The following is a 16,083-nucleotide window of genomic DNA, read 5'->3' as shown; positions in this document are numbered from 1 at the left end:
TGTCTAGGTCTTCTGCCCCTTAAGAAATACAAATTTTGAAGAGTAAATTCTGTGAACTTTGACAACTCTTATTAAAAGTACTGGATAATCTTTGTCAGCATTTAAGAGAAGATATAATGGGCACCTGACCTGGGTCCTAAGAATAAGGACCCAGGTTAATTGTTAATTGTTAATTGTTTCGGTAGCCTCATTTCTTCCTTTAGATATAAATGGGAAATTCTGCAGACATTAATTGTCCTGATTTCAGCACGATTTCATTAATTAACAAGATTTCTTACTCATTTATATAAGATTGTAATGGCGTTATTGTCGAGAATGGGAGGTTGCAATGAGCTGATTTGGTAAACCCAAAATGTCAACCCTGAGGAGATAAGAACCATCATAAAATAAACATAAATCTGTCAACTCAAGAAATAGAAAATTACCATTTCCATCTCCTTCAAAGATAACTACTATCCTGAGTTTTATGTTTCTTATTTTTTTCTTCACTTTACCACATGGGTTTTTTTTTTTTCTTTTCTAAACCTGATGAGCTTTCCATGTTTTCCAGCTCTGTAAAGATGGTGTCATACTCTGTTACGAGCAGGGCTCATATGCAGCCAGTGCACACTGAAGTAGCTGCAGTTAATACTGTAGAGTATTTCCTTACTGGTTGGTAAAAAATAATTTTGAAAAATAGTAAAACTTGTTAATCTTGTAAGTTTCACTACATGTGGTTTATTTCAGAAACCACGTGACACTCCGTGATCCATTTCTGGCTTGAGTACTGGAGACAAAGTTGAAGGTCTTACTGTAGATATATGTTATTTCAGTTGTTGGGGAATCTTCTTGGTTTCATAAGCCCCTTGAGTGGGAGAGGACCCTGGACAGCTAAGCTGAGGGCAGCTCCTCTCTTCATCCTTCAAAGAATTGCCTTGTCCTGCTCAAGGGGAGGAGACATATCGAAGATCTGGTAGCAGCGGGGGAGACTGGAAGGGAGTGTGGGTAGACATTGGTGTTTGGGGGCATAGCCTCTTGTGCAGAAATGGTTCTTTCACCACTCAGTGGACGTGCATTTGAGCAAACTCGGGGAGATGGTGGAGGACAGAAGAGCCTGGAAGGCTTCAGTCCATGGAGTCGCAAAGAGTCAGACACCACTTAATGACTAAACAACAATAGTGGCCCGTTAGATTTTTATTTTTTTAGCATTTGTTTTATTTGGCATCTTATGCTGTGGTGGAGGGTACCCTGCCTTGGGCATTAAAGAGGGGTGAGGAGAGGGAATTTACCAGCCTGTTTCATAACCCAGAAGAATATGGTAAGTGACAGCATAACTGCTCCCTTGGCTCATCTCAGACAAACAAAGTACAAGTTCCCAGTTCTGACAGCCAGGATCATCAATCCCCACCCAACTTGCTCCCTCTCCCTCATCTTTTGTGCTGTCTTTCTTCTAACTGGGTGCTCCTGCCACTGGCTCTTGGTATACAGCCTGCATCCAGATGGTACTGTTCTAACCAGTGAGGTGAGATGGGGATCAGCTGCGTGTCAACTGTCTCTGGGTGCCAGATAGCACATTAGTAAATTAATAACTAGCAACTGGAAGGGGAAGTCATTGGAAGAGTTTCCAGCCCTGTGTTAAATCATGGAGGCATTATTTAGTTAGTGATAGTCAAGTCAACAAAGTTATACCAGCCCAACTTTAATTATTTTGTGGAAATTATTAGCGATTGATGAATGATTTGTACCACTTTCATTGCATGATAAACATGTATATTTAAATAGTAAAGGGGATTGTTTTACATTGATTTGTACATTAATTCATTAGTTCATACGTGATTTATGTATTAACATCCCACTTGATAAGTATTTTGAATATTGCATAGTATCTTCTATTTGTTTACTTATTTGGCTTTGCTGGGTCTTCATTGCTATGTGGGCATTTCTCTAGTTGCAGAGTGGGGTCTGCTCTTCATTGAAGTGCGCGGGCTTCTCATTGTGGTGGTTTCTCTTGTGGAGCACAGGCTCTAGGGCACACAGGCTTTAGTAGTTGTGGCACCTGGGCTCAATAGTTGCAGTTACTGGGCTCTAGAGTGCAGGCTCAGTAGTTGTGGCCCATGGACTTAGTTGTTCCATGGTATGTGGGATCTTTCCAGACCAGGGATCGAACCTGCGTCTCCTGCATTGGCAGGTGAATTCTTTACCAGAGTCACCAGGGAAGCCACTGCATGGTATCTTCTGGGAGTTGCTTTTTCCACTTAACAGGTTTATCCATATTTATGCATAGTTCATTTTACTGTGTATAGTATTCCATTATATAAATATATAGAATTTATCTGTTCTCCTGTTGATAGATATTTGGTCTATTTACTGAACTTTGCTAGAATAAACAGTGCTCTTATGTACATCCATGTGCATGTTTACTAATGTAAGTCTTTAAGATCTATGCCTAGGAATGGAATTGCTAAGTTATGGGTTATATTTATCTTCAATTTAAAAAGGTAATGCCACATTTTCCCCTTGAAGTGATGAGAACGTTTTTACAGACCTACAAGTTAATGTATAAGGATTATTCTCTGTATCCTCACCAACAATTTAGGAGTAAGACTTCTTTTTTTTTTTTTTTTTTTTTTTACAGTTCAGTGGATGTAAAATAGCATTTTATTATAGTCTTGCTTTTTCTTGATTATTGATAGTGTTGACCATCATATCATTTTTACCATTGTGTTTCCTCTTCTGTGAAAAGTGTCTTTATATCTTTTGCCCATTTTTCCCTTAGGTTGGTTTCTGTTTTTATTCATGGGCGTTCTGACCAGGATTGCAATCATCTCAAGGCTTTGACTCAGACTGGAGAGTCCACTTCCAAGATCATTCAAGTGTTCCTTGCCATGTGGACCTCTTCATAGGGATGTTCATCATTATGTGTGGGATATTGCTTTCTTTAGTGAGTGATCCAAAGGAGAAAAATTCAAGATGGAATTGGCAATCTTTTATAGCCTAATCTCAGATGCGAATACCATTTCTTGGTGATGCAAACCAGCCCTGGTATATGTGGGAGGGGACAACACAAGGGTGTGAACACCAGGTGGCAGGGAAGGTCTGGGGCCATCCTGGAGGTGACCTGCCGTACTAACACTTTGTTATTTTTACATGCTGCTGATATCTTTCCGTTTTTTCAGTCTATCTAGGATTATCTTTTGATGAATGGAAGTTCATTTCAATGTTGATCGATGAATCTTTCATATTTAGTGTGTTCCTATCTAGTTTTAAGAAATTCTTCCTTGATTGAAAGTAAAAAACATATTCTCCAGTGTTTTCTTCTAAAAGTGTTATGGTTTTGCGTTTCACATGTGGGATCTTAATTCATCTAGGTTTTATTTCAGTATATAATATGAGGTAAGGGACCATCTCCTCTAACTTTCATTTGCTTCACCAGTTGTTCAAGAATTATTTATTTAAGGAATCATCCTTTCTCCCACCATTGGCAATCTTATGCTCCTGTCATATATCAAATTTTTAATGACAGTTTTTTGATTACTGTAATTTAACTCATTGACCGGGGGATTTTGCAGAAATGAATGCCTATGGCCAGTGATTTTTATTTTGGCCCAGCCAGTAATTAATTATGTTATTTCACTAACACTTTGCAGGTTATTACATGCGGTAGTTATACCTGTAAAGTCTAATTTTCATGAAATGTTTGCAATCCACTCTTCTGCAGAAGCAAAGGAGCATTCTCCAGCACCGTGAGTTTCATTTTCACTTTCTGTATCAGAATCAGTTGCTCAAGTTTTTTGTCTTTGTTGGTCTAATACTCACATTGTCTGAATCAGAACTATATTCTGAAGAACTATCATCTGTGATACTAGTATATATGTTGCTCAGCCAATCAGAGAAAGTATCTGCATCTGCATAAGAGTCACTGAAAAATTTTTCTTCACTCAAAATTTCACTATGTGTCCTTTTTGAAAATTTGTACATTTATAATACACATAGGGTTGGAACAAAATCCTGAGAGCAAAATGTAAATGATAATGACAGTCACAAGTTGTCTAATGAACCCTGGATCAGTTTTAAGCTCTAACAACTTCACATGGTGATGTTAATTGTGCATGCATGCTAAGTTGCTCAGTCATGTCCCAACTCTTCGCTACTCTGTGGGCTGTAGCTTGCCAGGCTTCTCTGTCCATGGGATTCTCCAGGCACGAGTATTGGAGTGAGTTGCCATTTCCTCTTCCAGGGGATCTTCCTGACCCAGGGATCAAACCCGTGTCTCATGTCTCCTGGGTAGGCAGGTGGGTTCTTTACCACTAGTGCCACCTGGGAAGCCCTGATGTTAATAGTATCACTCTCTAAAAACATATTAATATTGTCTCCAGTCAATAGTGTATTTTAATCATGAGCTTTTATATTTGATAGAACAGATACCCTCCATCTGTCTTATTTTCCTAACCATTGATGGTCTTGACTTCCTAGCCATTACAGTTTTAGAAAAAGCTTAATCAAGCTAGCTTGAAAGGTCCTATTGAATTTTGAGTGGGGTTGCATTGAATTTATGGATCGTATTAAGAACTAATTATCTCTAATACTGAATATTCTAGTTGATGAGCATGGTTCTTTCATTTACGTCTTTTCATTGGTTTTCAGATTTTTAATAGAATAACATTAAAAAATTTCTTCACCAAGTTCTGATACTTCAGTTCAGTTGCCCAGTCATGTCTGACTCTTTGCGACCCCGTGGACTGCAGCAAGCCAGGCCTCCCTGTCCATCACCAACTCCATGAGTTTATTCAAACTCATGTCCATTGAGTCAGTGATGCCATCCAACTATCTCATCCCCTGTCATCCCCTTCTCCTGCCCTCAATCTTTCCCAGCATCAGCGTCTTTTCCAATGAGTCAGTTCTTCACATCAGGTGGCCAAAGTATTGGAGTTTCAGCTTCAGCATCAGCCCTTCCAATGAATATTCAGGATTGATTTCCTTTAGGATGGACTGGTTGGATCTCCTTGCAGTCCAAGGGACTCTCAAGAGTCCTCTCCAACACCACAGTTCAAAAGCATCAATTGTTTGGTGCTCAGCTTTCTTTATGGTCCAGCTCTCACATCCATACATGACTACTGGCAAAACCATAGCTTTGATTAGACAGACATTTGTTGGCAAAGTAATGTCTCTGCTTTCTAATATGCTGTCTAGGTTGGTCATAACTTTTCTTCCAAGGAGCAAGCGTCTTTTAATTTCATGGCTTCAGTTACCATCTGCAGTGATTTTGGAGCCCCCCAGAATAAAACCTGTCACTGTTTACACTGTGTCCCCATCTATTTGCCATGAAGTGATGGGACCAGATGCCATGATCTTAGTTTTCTGAATGTTGAGTTTTAAGTCAACTTTTTCACTCTCCTCTTTCACTTTCATCAAGAGAGTCTTTAGTTCTTTGCTTTCTGCCACAAGGGTGGTGTCATCTGTATATCTGAGGTTATTGATATTTCTCCCAGCAATCTTGATTCCAGCTTGTGCTTCATCCAGCCCAGTGTTTCTCATGATATACTCTGCATATAAATTAAATAAGCAGAGTGACAATATACAGCAATATACAAATATTCCTAAGCAATGCTTAACATGTTATAAAATATTCAGAAAATGTATAAAACATAAATGTACAGCTTAAGTTATTAGAAAGTCAGTAACTTTTAAGTCAGGCAAAAAAGCATTACCAGCACCTCAGTAACCCACCACATTCCTCTCACAAATTATACCCTGTTCTTTCTCTCATAATTATCCCGACCTTTTTAAAAAAGGAATTTTCAACTTCTATGTATTTTTATGCTTTATGTCTCTTGTAAATATATAGAGTGATTTTTGTTGTAAATTTTGTTGGTCACTTCTGACTTTTAACTGGAGGGTTCAGTCTGTTTACATTTATAATGACTATTGATAAGTTCAGACTTATTTCTGCTGTCTTTGTGCCTGCTGTTCATCTCACTTTTTTATGTCTCTTTAAATATATTTTTGGTTTGTTGTTCAGTTGCTAAGTCATGTTTGACTCTTTGTGACCTTGTGAATTGCAGCAGGCCAGGCTTCCCTTCACTATCTCCCAGAATTTGCTCAAACACATCCATTGAGTCAGTGATGCCATCCAATCATCTCATCCTCTGTCGCCCCCTTCTCCTCTTGCCCTCAATCTTTCCCAGGATCAGGGTCTTTTCCACTGAATCGGCTTTTCACATCGGTGGCCAAAGTATTGAAGCTTCACCTTGAGCATCAGTCCTTCCAATGAATATTCAGGGTTGATTTCCTTTAGGATTGACTGGTTTGATCTCCTTGCTGTCTAAGGGACTCTCAAGAGTCTTCTCCAGCACCACAAATTGAAAGCATCAGTTCTTCAGAACTCAGCCTTCTTTATGATCCAACTCTCACATCCGTACATGACTACTGGAAAAACCATAGCTTTGACTACACGGACCTTTGTCAGCAAAGTGATGTCTCTGCTTTTTAATGCACTGTTTAGGTTTGTCATACCTTTTTTTCAGGGATCAGGCATCTTAATTTCATGGCTTCAGTCACCATCTGCAGTGATTTTGGAGCCCAAGAAAATAAGATCTGTCACTGTTACCACTTTTCCCCTATCTCTTTGCCATGAAGTGATGGGACTGGATGCCATGATCTTAGTTTTTTGAATGTTGAGTTTTAAGCCAGCTTTTTCACTCTTCTCTTACACCTTTATCAAGAAGGTCTTTATTCCTCTTCACTTTCTGCCATTAAAGTGATTCATCTGCACATCCAAGTTGTTTATATTTCTCCCGGCAATCTTGTTGGTATTCTCCATTTTTTTTTTTTCTCTACTAGTTTGAAACTTGGACCATAATTTCTGTTCTTGTAGTATTTACCCTTGATATTTTGCATACTCACTTAAAGCTAGTTAGTATCTAAGAGTAATACTTTATCAGAACTCTAGTAACTAATCACCCCACTCCTGGTTTGTGCTACTGTTTTAATTGACTTTTTTTAACCCCACATAGTAGACACTATTTTTAGTGTTTGTCTTAATATACCTGTAAGCTTAGCAGTTTCTTTGCACACTCTTCTGGGTGAATTCTTTCCTCCCTACCTCTCTTTCCTTCTTGAGCTCTGATGAGATGCATTGGGTCATTCTATTACAAATTGTTCAGGTCTTTTAATCCAGTATTCTTGCCTGGAAAATCCCATGGACGGAGGATCCTGGTAGGCTACACTCCATGGGGTCGCAAAGAGTCGGACGCGACTGAGTCATTTAACTTTCACTTTTAATCTCTTCTATTTTTCTTGTCTCTGCTGTATTCTGGGCATAGTCTTCCGATATGTTTTTGAGTTCATTAAAGCTTTAGTAGGATCTAGTAGTAGTGTGAAGTGTGATCAGTCATGTCCAACTCTTTGCAACCCCATGACTGTTCTTGCAACCATGGAAATAATACTGAGTGGGTTACCATTTCCTACTCAAAGGAGATCTTCCTGACTCAGGGATTGAACCTGCATCTCTTGTGTCTCCTGCATTGGCAGACGGATTCTTTACCATTGTGCCACCTGGGAAGCCAGTTGGATCTAATCTTCTGTTTATTATTAGCATCCAATGAGTTTTGAGTTTCATTATTATATATTTCTAAAGGGTCTACCTAGTTTCTCTTAAAATCTGATCCTTTTTTAAATACTCATTTCCTGTTTGAGTTCATGTTTTCTTTATACACATTCATATATGAATGCTTTGCATTCAAAATAGGGTAATTCTGGTATCTGAAGTTGTTGGGGTTCTAAATCTTTTCCCCCCAGCATTTTATTTTTCATGACACTGTTTGTGTTATATATATATTGTGTGTGTGTGTGTGTTTTGTTACCACTGTAAATCAGTTTCTTGGTTTTGAGTTTTATAAATTTTGTCAAGTTTACTCCAGACCTATTTGAGGACAGGCTTGTAGTTGCTTCCCTGCGGAGACTCAGGTTTGATTCCTGGGTCGGAAGATCCCTTGGCAGAGGGCATGGCAGCCCATTCCAGTATTCTTGCCTGGAGAATCCCATGGACAGAGGAGCCTGGTGGACTACAGTCCATGGGATTGCATAGAGTTGGACACAACTGAGTGACTAACACTTTCACTTGTAGTTGCAAATCCTTGCCAAAGACCATTATCATTACAATTATTTTTCTTCTTGTAGATGTTCCCTGGTAACCTCTCTTTTCTGGCAAATTATTTCTTTTCCAGCCTGCTAACAGGGATCCTTTAAGGATTCCTACTTAATGGAGGCATTTCATGTTCAGCTCCCTTAAGATACTGTCTCCCATTCATTGAGTTGATGTCAGTATTTGCCTTTAGGGCTACCCAGAGTTTTTTAACTTCCTTTTACAGAGTTGATTTAAATTTGCTGTTCCTTTTGATGAGTGAGGTGGGAAGGAGAAGATTATTTCTTAGGGGTTCCCTTTTCATTCTGTCAAACTTGAAAGTGAAAGTGAAAATTGGTCAGTTGTGTCCGACTCTTTGTGACCCCATGGTCTGTAGTCCATAGAATTCTCCTGCCCAGAATACTGGAGTGGGTAGCCTTTCCCTTCTCCAGGAGATCTTCCCAGCCCAGGGATTGAACCCAGGTCTCCCACATTGCAGGTGGATTCTTTACCAGCTGAGCCACAAGGGAAGCTTAACAGTACATTAAAAGGTATGTATATGAAAATTTAGTTAGAGGGATTTCTTGGAGCATCTGAACCCCCATACCACCAGAAGTAGAAGTGTACTTTGGTGTTTTCAGGGGAAAAAAAATGATGGCTTTTAAAAACTGGAAGAATGGCTTCATGATTCTAGGCTGCATTAATGAGAATACAGAGTCCAGGATTTGAAACTAATATTTCCATTTTATTAAATAGACCACATGAGAGCCTTGTACTTAGTTCTGGTGGGCATATTTAAGATGACCAATAATAGAGTGATGGTTAAATTACAGTGTAACCTCTGGAACCAATCATGTTTTTCAAAGGCCACCCTGGAGAAATTTTCACAACTTATTGGAGAAAAGTGGGATATAAAAACTATTTTGTGTGATCCCCATATTATTTAGAAGACAGGAAGAAAAAGCAGATTGGTAAGTGACAATTGGTGGCAGAGTGACAGAAGTTTATATTATTGATATTTTAAAGACTTGTATTCAAATTCTACAATAGAAAAAAATTGAGACAGATACTGTTAAACTAGAGAGTATCCCCTTTGGGAAGTCAAAAACCTAGAAAACTCATACTTATCAGCTATAGGAAAAGTTACTTATTATGAAATATTGAAATAATGTCATGAAACACACTAGCATCTGGTGCTCACTTCATACCAGCCACTGTGCTGCACATAGGACTTGAGGGTTAACTTGACCAAAGTCCAGCTGCTAGCAAGCACCAGAGCTTTTGTTGTAACTTAGGTGTTCTGGTGTCAGCTCCACCTGTATCACTATTTTACCCTGTCCCCTAAGCCAGATACCTTAAATTTTCTGTACCACTGTCTTGATTTTGGTTTACCATCAGGATGTGGTGGCAAGGGAACAGGGTGCCCCAAGAAGGTAGGAGGTAGAATTATTGTACTACAGTGAATTGTTTAGTATTAAAGAGACTGGATACAGTTGTTTCACAAAAAGATATATTTTCATATGACTATTTACATTTTTCATATTTAGTTAGAGAATATCATACAACTGATATCTTCAGTTTCATGCTTTTAAACTCTCATATTTACACTTATCTGACATGGAATTAAAACTGAAATGATCATATACCTCAGTAATAGAAAGCAACCAGCCAATATAGCTGGGTCTTCACTTAAATTTGCTGACCAACATTAGCAACAGTTACCTTAATAAATTATTTATTTTAAAATCAGTAGTAATTTTAAACAATTCATAAATAAGTGTGCTCTGTGCAATTTACATGTTTAATATCCTGTGGATACTAAAAGCTGTATATTGTCAGATTTGCACATTATTTATCAAATGATAAGCTTTCTCAGAGGAGAAAGTGGATAAGCTTGAAATCATATCCTAAGGTGCTCTGGAGAGTTATCAAAACTCTATCTGCTTTACAGGAGGAGGTTCTAATTTACGTGAGAGGGCGGTCAAAATCTGATTGAATTTTTCATATCTCTCTGTCTGATTGACTTGTGCACCTTTGCTGCCCCAAAGCAATCTCATTTGGAATTCAGTCTTGAAGACTTCACTCATTTCTTCATCTGGTTGAAAACCTAATAAAAACAAAACCAAAAAAACTTCAGTTCTGCTTGAAACAGTGTTGAAAATAGACTGAAAACTTGCTTGTTTAAAGTAGGATCAAAATGAACATCTCTTAGAACTTAAAAAAATGCCCTCAAGGAAAAATATAGGATCTTCCTATATAAGGAAGGGGAGAACACTTCCAAGGACCTGAGCAACTTCAGAGAAAGAATAACTAACTCACTAAGATATGACAGAATAAAATTCGTGTGCACAAGCCATCATGGGTTGTAATTGTGCAGGAATGTTCAAAGTATTTTTTTTTAAAGCTTTATAATTTACTTGTCATGATTCACCGTTTTTTTAGCTGCACAGTTTATAGAGTTGTATAAATAAACACCATTTTAGAACCTTAGAAAATCCCTAGTACCTCTTCTCAGTCAATCCCTGAACCTGCCCCACACCATTAATCTGCTATCCATTGCTATTTTGCCTTTTCTAGAAATTTGATATTTATTATTACATATTGTTGCCTGTTAATAATTCTTTTATTGCTTAGTATTCAGTTATATGGATGTACTGCATTTTGTTTACTGAGTGGTAACATTTGGATTGTTTCCAGTTTCTGGCCGTTATGAATAATGTGAACATCTGTGATTAAGGCTTAGCATGGACATGTGTTTTCATATCTTTGGAAGTGGAAGTACTGGGTCATATGGTAAATATGTTTACTTTAAAGAAACTGTCAAACTCTTTTCCAAAATGTCTATATTGTCTTATATTCTCATCAGTAACATAATGAGGAGTCCAGTTGTGAACTCTATTGTCATTCTAGATAGTAGTGGTGGCATCTCACTGTGGTTTAATCTTATATTTCTGTAATAACTAATGCTTTGAACATTTTTCCATATAGATATTTGTCATTGTATATCCTCTCTGGTGTAGTGTCTGTTCAAATCTTTTCTTCTCATTGATTTGTAAGAATTCTTTATATTCTAGATAATAAGTCCTTTATCATATGTTTGCCAAATACTTTCTTCTAGTCTGTAATGTGCCTTTTTTGCTTCCTTAATGATGTCTTTCAAAGAGCAAAATGTAAAATTGTTTTATGGTTCATGCTTTTTATGTCTTAAGAAACTTGGCCAGACACAAGGAATTTCTCCTGTGTTTTCTCATAGAAGGTTTACAGTTTAGCTCTTATATTCTGAGTGTATTCTGTGAGGTAAAATTGAAAATTTTTTTGCATGACATTCAATAGTTCTAGTACCATTGGTTGAAAGATTACTTTATCCAGTGAATTACCTTGCCACCTTTGTCAAGAAACAGTTAACAATCATATGTTTGGGCCCATTTCTTAACTCTCTCTTCTGTGTAAGAGATCTGTTCTACTTATGGCCAAGGATGCCCTCAGTCAGCTCTGTTAGAGCAAGGGAAACCTCTAGCTTGAGTCATACAGGCAGATGTTTCTCATCCTTGATTACTGCTGGAGTTGTTGGCTCTGTCATTAAATAGAGTCCCAGCATCTAAATCATAGTCTCTTGGTGGTGGAGAGAGAGGACAACAGAAACCTTCTATTTCATTCTTCCATGTGATGCCAAAATATCTTTCTTTGGCAGATAACCAACCAGAGGCCAGATGACAACTTCCATTCATTCAGTTAATCTGCTTTAAGCCCTATCCTGGGCACGGTGCTGGATATTTTGGTGTGCAAATTTCTGCCCTTACTGGGTTCACAGTTAATTCCAGCAATGAGAACTTGCTGTGAAAACCTGTAGCAGGATCAGCTGAGAAGTATCAAATACCTTTAAGGTGATTTGCTGTAAAACAGCTTAACATACTTTTCTCAAAATCCACCCTGATATATTGGCTTAGGGAACATCTAATGTAATATACTTATACTTATTGGGTTTGTATAAGCAGGCATTCTGATAATATCTACTGACTTGAATTATATATGCTGAGCCATCCGGGAAGTCCTTATAATTAGCATCTGAGTCCTATACTGCCAACCCTGTTGAACTTTCTGAGGAAAAGAGACAGGTATGTATTGCTTATACCTATAGCAGACATCATAGTGCAAATTGTTTAGTCCCAAATTCTATTTCTGAATTAACAACTTTGTTTTAGGTCGAAATAATAGGCCTCTCCTGCCCCATATAGTTAACCTTCTGAATCAAACTGTAGGTCCTTGAAGAGTTTTAAAAATTATACACTGGTGAAGGGACAAGGCCCTTATTCTTGTACTTGCTTCCTAAGTGGTCCTTTTGCCTACAAGCTTCAGCCCTCCAGCCTTCCTGCACAAAGATGCCAGACTGAAAACAAATCTAACCATGTGATAACATCTTCCCATATTTAAAACCCTTCACTGGCTCTTCCTCAGCCACAGTCCTACATGGAAGGCCTTCCCACCTCTATCCCCCTCTTTCTTTAGCCTAGCTGGCCCCTCCTGAAGACACACGTTACACTAATCCAAACCCAAGTTAGGATCAGTGTACTTGTGGTTTGTGCTTTTCTCCAAGCTCTCTCAATCTTGCTGTAAGCCTTGGCTTACAGTGGACCCTCTGATGCCAAGAGCAGAGAAGCTCATGTCCCAGTATGTCTGAGAAGAAACAAGAATATAGATAAGTCCAGTAGAACCCCAACTCCTCTTGTGGGCCCGTCACGTTTTCTAATAATGTTGATTAGCGGTACTAATGGTAAACAAATGGACAAATTCTTCCTTGATCCTTTCTCTGATTTCTTTATACCACTGACACAAAAGAAGAGAGAAGCAGGATCCTTAAGTCAGGTAGGAATTAAGAATAAGTAATACAAGAAATGGAATTCCCAGGTCTTAATCTTTCCTACTTGGTCTTTTTCTAATTGAGAGCATCGATGCTCTTTTCATTCCTTCATTCCAATTACTGTGCAGGGTAGAGAGCAGCTTAGCCAAAACTAGCTGTTACCTGCCAGGATCCTCTCAGCATTCATCCGGTAGCTGTCTGCAGCTTCCGCCATGAGTCGGGCCGTGGCCAGATGGTTCAGCATAATCTCACAGCTTTCATCGTTTTTTTCCCACATGTCAGTTCCTTCAAAAGTGACAGCCTCGCGCTCCATTAAGGTTACAAGAGGCATCAGCAGTGGGACTGATACATTGCTTGGGGAAACACATGTGGACTCTGAAAAACAGGGGCAGGGATAAAGTTTTCCACATCATGTTTTTTTTTTCCCCAAGTTAAATGCAGAGAGTTCCAGCTGAAGATGGCAATGTAGGAGAGTCCCGGGACACCTTCTTCTCACCACCTTCTGTGGCAGTGAATCTATGGCTAAGTATGGAACAACTTCCTCTGGAAAAAATCCTAAAGACTGCATTGTGCAAATAAGAGAAGACCCCCATCAAAGCAGGTAAGAGAGGCTGGGAGACTATCACACTATAAACTCCAGTATCACACTATAAATCCTCCCCTGGGGCAGTGACCCACAGTCAGGAGAGAACTCAAAACCTGGAGCTTCAACCTGAGGAGCAAAGGGCTTGGACCCCACGTGTAGCACCCCAGCTTTTAAGACCAGCACCTGAGATACAAACCCCCAAAACATCTAACTTTGAAACTCAACACTGTACCTGTAAGACCCCAAGGCTATAATTGTCTGAGAAACAGTTCTTAAAGCGCTTACAAGCTTGAAGTCACCTGCTCCAGGGCTCGGTACAGAGGCAGCCAATTGAGAGGTGCCTAGATATTATGCAAATTAGGCTCATTTGCCAATATTAAAGTTTTAGCCTGAAAGACAGGCTTCTGCTTTGGCATACAGCTAGGGCTTAGGAGGCCCTCAGCAAATAGAAGCTGATAGATGCTGCAGTCTTTGTGTGCGCTCTCTGCCTTGCTCCAGCTCACTGATATATCCTAGAAAAGAGCTTATACCTTTGTCCAGCTACCTCTAGAACACTATACATTGCCTATCTCTGATGGCCAAAGGGGCTTATGCCCATGAATCCTATAGGGCTGTAACCTTTATAATGCCACAAGAAAAGAAAATTATAGGCCAATATTTGCAAACTGAATTCAACAATACATTAAAAGTTTCATATGGATTGATCAAGTGGGATTTATTCCAGGGAAACAAGGATGGCTCAATATTCACAAATCAACATGACATACTATGTTAATAAGATGAAAGAAAAATAATTTGATCTTAATAGATGCAGAAAAATCATTTGACAAAATCTGACATCCATTTATGATAAAAAAACTCCCAACAAAGTGGATATAGAGGGAATGTGCAACAACATAATGAGGCCACATATAACAAGCCCATAGCTAACATCATACTTGATGAAAAGCTAAAAACTTTCTATTTAAGAACAGGAATAAAAGGATGCCAATTCACCACTTCTGTTCACACCATACACAAAAATAAACTCATATAAGACACAATACCATAAAACTCTTGAGACAAGAATATAGGCAAAACATTCTCTGGCATAAATCATAGCAATTACCTTAAATCAGTCTCCCAAGGTAGTAAAAATAAAAGCAAAAATAAACAAAGGGGAACTCATTAAACATGTTTTTGCAAAGGAAACCATAAACAATGAAAAGACAACCAACAGATGGGAGAAAATATTTGCAAACGATGTGACCGACAAGGGCTTAATTTTGAAAATATACAAACAGCTCATACAACTACCAAAAAAACAAATAGCCCCCTGAAAAAATAGGCAGATGGCCAACAGATACATGATGCTCAACATTGCTAATTATCAGAGAAATGCGAATCAAAACTACAACGAGGTATCAGTTCACAGTGGTAAGAATGGCCATCATCAAAAAATCACAAATAATAAATGCTGGAGAAAGTGTTGAGAAAAGGGAACCCTCCTATACTGTTGGAGAGAATGTAAATTAGTGCAGCTACTATGGAGAATAGCATGGAGATTCTTAAAGTGAAAAGAGAGTTGCTATATGATCCAGCAATCCCACTCTTGGGCATGTATCTGAAGAAAACCCTTAATTTGAAAAGATGCCTGTACCTCAATGTTCATAGCAGCACTATTTACAATAGCAAAGATATGGAAGCAACCTAAATGTCACTCAACAGATGAGTGGATAAAGAAAGATGTGGTATGTGTATGTACATAACGGAATACTACTAAGCCAGAAAAAAATGACAATGCCATTTGCAGCAACATGGATGGACCTAGAGATTATCATGCTGAGTGAAGTAAGTCAGGTAGATATCTCATGATATCACTTATATGTGGAATCTAAAAAATAATACAAATTAACTTATTTACACAACAAGGTCCTTTTGTATAGCATAGGGAACTATAATCAATATCTTGCAATAAAACTGAATTATTTTGCTGTAAACTAGATTTACACATCGTAAATCAACTATAACTTCAATTTTAAAAGATGCACATGTGTGTGTACACACACACACAATGGGATATTATTCAGCCATTAAAAAGAAATCCTGCCATTTGTGACAACACAAACTTGAGGGTATTATGCTAAGTGAAATATGTCAGAAAAAGATAAATAGCATGTGAACTCACATGTAGAGTCTAAGAAAACAAACACCCCTTGAGCTCATGGATATAGAGGACAGATTAGTGGTTGCCTGAAATAAGGGGAAAAGTGAAATGGTTGAAGGGATCAGAAGGTACAGATTTCCAGTTATAAAGTAACTCCTGGAGATATGCTATACAGCATGGTGACTATAGTTAATACTGTATTGCATATTTGAAAGTAGCTAGCAAAGTGAATCTTGAAAGTTCTCATCAGAAGAAAAAAATTTTGTACCTATGTATGGTGATGGATATTAACTGGTCTTACTGTGATCATTTTGCAACATAATCAAATATTGAACCATTGTGTTGTACACCTGAAGCTAATATGTAAATTATACCTCGATTTACAAAGTTAA

The 16,083-nt window shown here is 38.3% G+C and overlaps 2 protein-coding genes across 21 annotated transcripts in view; one reads left to right on the top strand and one right to left on the bottom strand.

Moving 5' to 3' along the window:
• The window catches only part of FNBP1L (formin binding protein 1 like), a 135,415-nt gene that overhangs the window by 118,418 nt on the left and 914 nt on the right, over positions 1 to 16,083 (top strand). For 9 of the 14 annotated variants that reach the window (XM_081486332.1, XM_081486319.1, XM_081486318.1 and 6 more), the window contains one exon: positions 13,391 to 13,560. In XM_081486332.1, coding sequence (XP_081342458.1) covers positions 13,391 to 13,428 — 38 coding nt within the window. In that variant the 3' untranslated portion in view covers positions 13,429 to 13,560. Of the gene's footprint in view, positions 1 to 3,626; positions 3,723 to 8,600; positions 8,653 to 8,967; positions 9,073 to 10,798; positions 10,895 to 11,792; positions 11,986 to 12,096; positions 12,217 to 13,390; positions 13,561 to 16,083 lie in introns of those variants that run through there. The other 5 variants (XM_081486333.1, XM_081486322.1, XM_081486321.1 and 2 more) reach the window with 4 other exon arrangements.
• BCAR3 (BCAR3 adaptor protein, NSP family member) overlaps positions 9,598 to 16,083 on the bottom strand; it is a 130,604-nt gene continuing 124,118 nt past the window's right edge. For all 7 annotated transcript variants that reach the window (XM_081486309.1, XM_081486310.1, XM_081486308.1 and 4 more), the window contains 2 exons: positions 13,122 to 13,334; positions 9,598 to 10,208 (listed from right to left, as the gene is read on the bottom strand). In XM_081486309.1, coding sequence (XP_081342435.1) covers positions 10,030 to 10,208; positions 13,122 to 13,334 — 392 coding nt within the window. In that variant the 3' untranslated portion in view covers positions 9,598 to 10,029. The remainder of the gene's footprint in view (positions 10,209 to 13,121; positions 13,335 to 16,083) is intronic.

Source organism: Giraffa tippelskirchi, chromosome 5 (assembly GCF_054371585.1).
Source record: "Giraffa tippelskirchi isolate mGirTip1 chromosome 5, T2T-mGirTip1v1.2.pri, whole genome shotgun sequence".
In the NCBI taxonomy this organism is placed as follows: Eukaryota; Metazoa; Chordata; class Mammalia; order Artiodactyla; family Giraffidae; genus Giraffa; species Giraffa tippelskirchi.
The sequence above is the reverse complement of the archived record's forward strand: the minus strand, read 5'-3'. Positions and strand labels throughout refer to the sequence as shown.